The sequence below is a fragment of the Lathyrus oleraceus genome, chromosome 6 (genome assembly GCF_024323335.1).
Source record: "Lathyrus oleraceus cultivar Zhongwan6 chromosome 6, CAAS_Psat_ZW6_1.0, whole genome shotgun sequence".
Taxonomy (NCBI): Eukaryota; Viridiplantae; Streptophyta; class Magnoliopsida; order Fabales; family Fabaceae; genus Lathyrus; species Lathyrus oleraceus.
In genome coordinates this window covers 190,010,666-190,018,047 of record NC_066584.1, presented here as the reverse complement: position 1 = coordinate 190,018,047, position 7,382 = coordinate 190,010,666, and the positions used below count along the sequence as shown (strand labels likewise).

Here is a 7,382-nt window from a genome sequence, read left to right as displayed (position 1 = left end):
TGTGCCAAGGTTGATTGTTTCCACCGGTTCTTCATGTGGCTGAAGGGCTTTGAACTCGTTCTCGAGAAGCCTTGTCCGGGATGTAACAATCTTCTTCACCCTCTTCTTCCGCTTGGTAGATAGGGGAGTCAAAGTTATGAGAGGTAGTAAAGTCATTGGATTCAACGGGGTTATCATTTATTCTACATGTTTGAATGATTGATTTCTTTTAGAAAAGTAAAAAATAAAAGATGCATAAATGAAATGTTTGTTTGTTTTTGAAAAGATTGCCATTTTCTTGAGAGAAAGCCAAGTAAATGAATAATAAGAATTTAACAAAATGTATTTCATTCATTGATAATGATTATTTGAAAATGAAAAGGGCCCCTACAACATGATCCATTAGCCTTGGGCAGAGCTAAGGATTTGAAAGGAAAAATACAACAATTATTACTTTGACAAAGGAAAATTTTTGGGGATCTCAACCGCCTTCGAATTGTTCAAAGTTGTCTCACACTGGTAAACCAAACATGGCTCATCTTCATTTTCGGTGCTATCTCCAATTGCATTGACCTGATCTCCATGGATGAATCCTGTGCTAAGGAATACTTCCTGGATGCTTCGGGTGTTGTCCTTTGTAGGGACTCGGGCTCCTTTCGCAGCGGAAGGCACATATCCCAGACCAAAGAGATCATGCTTCTCACGAATATCAATAAGCTGACCCCAACCTTCAGGGTTTCCTCCTTCAATGCTAGACTTTGCGCTTTTCAGAGAAGCGAAAGATGAACAAGCTTTCCCAACCGGGTCCTTCATCTCCCCAAAAGTGGCATTAGCTATTTCAAGAGCTTGGAAAGAAGTTTCCAAAGCGTCCTCATCAGCCTCGATATATCTGAAGGATGAAAGGTGACTGACCACAAAGTCCTCCTCCCAAGAGATAATAATCAATTGATTGTCCACCACAAACTTCATTTTTTGATGCAAAGTGAAGGTGACTGCCCCTGCAGCATGAATCCAAGGACGTCCCAGCAAGCAGCTATATGCTGGATTAATATCCATGACTTGGAAATTAATCGGGAATACATGAGGGTCAATCAATATGGGCAATTCAACCTCTCCAATCACGGTTCTCCTGGAACCATCAAAAGCTTTCACTATCAAGGCACTAGGTTTCATAGCTGGTCCTTGATAAGATAACTTGGCGAGTGTTCTTTTTGGCATCACATTCAGAGAAGATCCGGTATCAACCAAAACTCTCGCCAAAGCATCATCTTTGCATTTTACCGAGATATGGAGAGCACAATTGTGATTTTGTCCATCCTCAGGTAATTCCTCTCCACTGAAGCTCAACGTATTACAAGCTGTGATATTTGCAACTACTCCATCAAATTGGTCTACTGTTATGCTTTGTGTTACATGAGCTTGAGCAAGCACCTTCAATAAAGCCTCCCTATGGGCTTGGGAGTTCAACAACAGAGATAGAATAGAGATCTTAGATGGTGTTTGATGCAACTGGTCCACAACCTTGTAATCACTTCTCTTGATTAACTTCAAGAATTCAACAGCATCTTCGGATTGGACCACTTCGGGTTCTTTAGTGGGAGCTGCAATTGTTGATTCCTTGGTCGACCCTTGAGGAGTCACATTGAACTCAGGCGTATAGATTCGACCGCTACGGGTCATTCTGCTCATTCCTGCAATATTGGCGACGTCCTCACTCACAACTTTTGCCACTTTAGCGTCTGCACTTCCTTCAACTACCTTGTCCACAGCGGTAATCTCATATTTCCAAGGCACAACCTTGGTGCTCTCGTATGGAAAAGGCGTGGGCATGCATATCTCAATAGTCGACAACATACTATTCACCGGGACCACTCCACCACTGTAATATGGGATTTCGACCGGTTCGGGTAGATTGAAGCAAGGTTCAATTACCAACATGTCTTCGCTCTTTGCAACGCTGGAGATCTGAAGCACTCCTTTATCCATCAAGTCTTGAATATTATCTCGTACCATCTGACACCCTCTTGGGTGTGTGGCACACTCTTCACAGTTGTCATGATTAACATTGATTAGGCCAGCTTCCACCAATCGGGCATGGAATGCTGCCAAAGGAGTCTTAACATCATCCACCTTATCAACCGTAACACCAACATAGGCGTCTTCAATGGCATTTACCGCAGGATTCCCATGGGGAGGAAGAGGATTGTTCTTCACATTCGCTCCCATGTCCTTAAAAGATAAGATCTTGCTCTCAATTAGTTCACGAACCCTATGCTTCAGAGCGTAACAACCCTCTAGGTCATGCCCGGGGGCACCTTCATGAAAAGGACAGTGTGCATTAGGGTTGTACCATGGAGGAAGATGATCAGGTGGAGGTCCCATAGGTCTGGGAACCACCAAACCCTGCAACAGGGAGGGATAAAGCTCAATGTACGACATTGGGATTGGATTGAAGGTCACCCTATACCCTTGCCTCCTATTCTGGTTTTGAGCATTTTGCCTTGGCGCTTGAGCTCTCGGCTGTTGATAAACAGGAGCTGCTGGTGCTTGTTGATAAGTTGGAGGGGCTGCAGCACGTTGTTGAACTGGAGCTGGTCGATAAACTGGAGGCGCTTGATAAGCTTGAGCAGGCTGTTGATTGAATGCAGGCGTCACAGCAGCTACGTACGGCTGAGGAGCGTACTGGACGAGATACATGGGCTGCTGATATGGAAAGGGTTGTTGACCATACTGTTGTGGTGAATATTGTTGTGGCCTCCTTCTTGGAGGAGCTTTTCCTTGACCAACAGTCACAACATTTGTTTCCCCTTCCTTCTTTCTGGGAAACCCTTTAGAGAACTTCTTTTAATTAGCGTTTGAAGTTCCAGCTACAACCGCCAGTTTGCCATTTCTTACACCATATTCAACGCGAGCTCCTATAGCCACAAGCTCGGAGAAACCCAAGGAAGCACTTCCAACCATCTTCTCATAGAATTGGGGTTGGACAGTGTCAATAAATAGTTCAGCCAATTCCTTCTCAGCTAGAGGTGGTTCAACCTAAGAAGCCAGTTCCCTCCATCTTTGAGCATATTCCTTGAAGGACTCCTTGTCATGCTGGAACATGCTTTGCAACTATCTTCTGTCAGGCGCCATGTCCATATTGTATTTGTAATGTTTTATGAACGCGTCTGACAGTTCTTGGAAACATCTGATCCTATTCTGATCCAGACATAGATACCACTTGGAAGGAGCCCCACTCAAGCTATCTTGAAAACAATGGATCATCAGCTTGTCGTCCTCCACGTGTGCAGCCATTTTTCGGTAATACATGATGAGATGGCTCTTTGGACAAGTATGCCCCTTGTATTTGTCGAAGTCTGGAGTTTTAAATTTGGCCGGAATCACCAACCCGGATACAAGGCACATTTCTTTGGCAGCAGATCCAAAGATGTGGTCTCTCTCTAAATCTCGGAACTTCTTCTCAAGGAGCTGCATGTTCTCCTTTACTTCTCTGAAATCCTCAAACCTTACTTTGTCACTAGCAACGGTTGAGTCGACAGTCTAATACATGTGATTTTGATCTTCATAATGAGGAATATGCCTAGCATAGGCAGCTGGTGGAACCACAGTATGGATGACTGGACGTGCGACGGTGTAAACCGGTAATGGCACGGCTTGTTGGACAGATTGCCCCATGTCGTGCATTACTCCCGCTCGAGGGACGAAGTCATAAGGTAGACCATATGGAGGAAGGGTTGAGGGTAACGTCCTCTGAGGTTGGACTTCCACTGTTGGGCCCGTGGTCTCTGAAATCACGGTCGATTGCGGAACCTCAAACCTGAAGGTTAAAGCTTGCAGCATCTCTCTCATCTAGGACATGCCTCCCTTGATCTCGTCCAATTCAGCTCTAACTCGGGCGCTCTCTTGCTCTTGTTCAGCCATTCTTTGTCTTGCTCGGGCGCGAGTATTGTACTGGTGTTGAAAATTCAGCGTGAAACTGGAGGAAGAAAGGGCGGGGTGAGACTCTATTTTGAAAATGTATGAATGCATGTATGGATGCATCTTGTTTGCAAAACTCTTGGTTAGTTTCAGTCATTCATTTCAGAAATACCACAATACTTGTTCGCAAATATTTAAAGTAATAAGGAAATAAAACACAATAAAAATGAATCTCAAAAGCGATTTTTTCCATTAATCTCATAGCAAAGTTCAAATACAAATAACGTGTTTATGGCTTATGGGCTTTCCGAACCGTAGCAAGGTTGGTAGTCAACCCTTCTAGCATCTCCTTACAAAACTTAATGAAATTAAAGACTTAATGTGGGGTGCTCTCTGGACACATGCACCAATCAGCTTCTTGCAGTTTCTCAGGTAGCTCTCGCATGACGGAATTTGCAAATCTGGACAGCCTCAGAAATTTGCCCTTCCACTCAGTGTAAAGCACTTGGAGGTCTTGAATGATGCGCAAGTCTTCAGCCTTGGTCACCTCTATGTCCCTATAGAGGTTTCTCCAATATCTACATTCACCTAGCAACATCATATAGGCAACATCCTGATCCCCACCTTCAAGTGCCTGGATTCTAGCATCGGCTCGTTCCAAATGATATTTCAGCCGTGTGCAAACTCTTTCTGACTCTTCAGTCCTCAGCTTCTCGCGTTCCAGAGTATCCTTGTATTTCTGAATGGTATTCTCCAATTCACAAGTATGAATCTCAAAAATCAGTTGTGCTTCCCTTTTCATTTCAAGGGTCAATTCCAGAGTCTTGTTGAGTTTTTGAATCCGGAGTAAAGCTCTATCCAACTCCTCCTCCTTTGACTTGAACACAGATTTAGTGTTGTAGAGCGCTTATCCGGACTTTTCTCTCCTTGCTTCAGACTCCCTAGCTCTTTTGTTGGAGATTTCAAGCTCTTTGTCCTTCTTTTGTTGACCGTCTTTCAAATTCCCATTCTCTATCGAGACTCGGCCGAGCTTAACTCTCAAGTCAGCATTCTCCAACTCCAACTCCTTGATACGGGCATTGAGTTTCTCTACATCTTCAGGTAATATGGGTTCTGGCTCAGGAACCGACGGATAGATATAAGGATCAAATGGAAAATGGAGTTTAACCATCTGAACCCTCTCTCTAACCCAACAAGTATAAGGCTCTTGAGCGATGACATTTCTCTTACCCAACTCCTTACCCTTTCTGATAATTGCTTGCCAAGACCTCTTGATCTTTTTCACCATGGGATGATCTGCTTCAGCACTGTGTAAGATGACAGGCTCTAAAGCTTCAGCTTTTGGAGGGCCATTCATAGGGTAACCATGCTGCCTCGGAGATAACACGGGGTTATAGTTGATGCAACCCTTGGTTCCTATCAAAGGCACATTGGGGAAGTCTCCAATGCTGACAATAACATCCTCGGTTTCCCAATCCCTGATATACCACTTAACATGATTGGAGGTGAGGGAAGCTAACTTCTAGGAAGGCTTGAGTTCCTTTGAGACAAAAGGGCCTTCTTCGGGCATATGGGATCTAAACCACGCATGCAACAACTGCGCACAACATAAGATGGTTCCTCCCTTCTTCTCATGGCGGTCATGGAGAGCGTAGTGGAGGTCTGCCAGGAGGAACGGTACAGGGTTACCAGAGAGGAAAATTCTCACCGCCAGGTGGTCCACAAAATGGTCAATACTTGGGAAGAGAACTATCCCATATACCAACACGGCTAACACAACATAGAAGGCTTCCCAATTCCCTTCTTTTTCCATATTCTTAGCTTGATCTTCCAAGAACTTCCTAGAAAAACCATTGAAAGCTCCCTTCACATCCCAATTTTCCACGACTTCAGAAACTTTCAGACCCAAAGCTAAAGCTATCCTCTTGGGAGGAATATCTTCATCGAACTTAGGAAATGGATTATGATCCTTCAAATTCCGGCCTATGATCATCTCAAACTCCTCCAAGGTAGGAGCCAATTGGAAGTCAGAAAACGTGAAACAACGTAGACGCGGATCATAGAATTGAGCAATAGTCATTGCGGTCATCATGTTTATCTTCTCATTTAGGATGTCTAGAATTCTTCCATAGTTTTGCACAAAGCTGTTGAGTTTGATTGGTGTTACTTTGGCACTCAACTTTTGCAGGCTGGCAAGGCCCATATTCTTGTATTTGAACTGAAAAGTGCTTCTTCTCTCAGGATTCATCTTGCTATTAAGTCTTGGATTCATGAAATAATGCGAAACAAACTAAGAGTTTTGCTTTTTATGCGTATGCAATGAATGGATGGATGCAATGTTTTTTTTTGTACAGGTTCAAAGGTCCGAGGTATGGATAAATCTGATTGCTTTCCAAAACGGGGTTCTCACCGGGTATGATCTAAGGCTTTGTTACAAAGGATCCCCAGAGTCATTGATTCACAAGAATGTTTGACGCTTACGAAAAATACTTTCCGGTCATCAACTCCATCAAGTAAATCTATTCTGGGTGAGGTTCTCGTACCGACTCTTACGAAGTATTCACCTCGAGAGTCCGTACTACGCAACCACCGACTTGATTCTAGATAGGGTACTCAGAGTCATGGATTCAAAAGAATGTTTGACGCTTACGGAAAATACTTTCCGATCGTCAACTCCATCTAGAGAATCTATTCTGAGCGAGGTTCTCGTATCGATTCTTACGAAGTATTCACCTCGGGAATCCATACTACGCAACCATCATTTCTAGTTGGCCAAAGGTTCAATGTTCTAAAAGGTTTTTAGAGTCATGGACCCCTTTGAAACATCGAAGCTTACGAGGTATGTAACACCCTTCTAAAATACCCCAATTATTTAATTAAAATAATAACATATATCATCAGAGTAAAGGTGCAATTAAGGGTGTCACACAAATACTTCACACCATTCACCATAATATTTAGTCATGCTCATTATTTAATTCAAAACATAAAGCATTGCACAATACGCAGCGGATAGAGATCAAATCGATCATTCAAAACATGTAGCATATTACATGTAACTGGTTCACAACCAACAAGAAACATTTAAAACATCCCATCCCGATGTTACATCTACCAGAGCATGACCCACTAAGGAACTACACTAGACTCCAAGCACTAGCTCCTACTCAATCACTGCTCGTTACCTGAAAAACAGTTGTAAGGGTGAGTTCCTCAATCGATATAATAAGCATTATAAAATATCATGCAATGTTAAGTAATTTAACACATTTCATCACCCAAATCAGATTACCCATTCAGCAACGACAATATCAACTCAATCATACTCAACATCAACACAACACACAACACAAACACACGTATAATACTGGAATACATCCATTCATATCATACGCCATACATACATTATGCAATGAGACTCCATGCATGCGGTACCGACTATTCGTGAACATTAGTTCAACCTCACCGACCAAATCCAGGTACGG

The 7,382-nt window shown here is 43.1% G+C and overlaps 1 protein-coding gene across 1 annotated transcript; it reads right to left on the bottom strand.

Annotated features, from left to right (window-relative positions):
* Window positions 1–429: 429 nt before the first annotated feature.
* Window positions 430–3,654, bottom strand: LOC127094698 (uncharacterized). Its single transcript, XM_051033496.1, has 3 exons — window positions 3,527–3,654; window positions 1,116–2,797; window positions 430–977 (listed from the first exon to the last, which is right to left on the bottom strand). Exons 1-3 carry the CDS (start codon window positions 3,652–3,654, stop codon window positions 430–432), a joined length of 2,358 nt encoding a protein of 785 aa, XP_050889453.1.
* Between the last annotated feature and the right edge of the window lie 3,728 nt (window positions 3,655–7,382).

Excerpts from the sequence above, each read along its gene's own strand:
- LOC127094698 (XM_051033496.1), bottom strand. The coding sequence starts at position 3,654 with ATGGGGCAATCTGTCCAACAAGCCGTGCCATTACCGGTTTACACCGTC. Across the intron at positions 2,798-3,526 it reads TATGAAGATCAAAATCACAT|AAAGAAGGAAGGGGAAACAA; the intron begins GTATTAGACTGT and ends AGGGTTTCCCAG. Across the intron at positions 978-1,115 it reads GATAGTGAAAGCTTTTGATG|GGGCAGTCACCTTCACTTTG; the intron begins GTTCCAGGAGAA and ends TTCATGCTGCAG.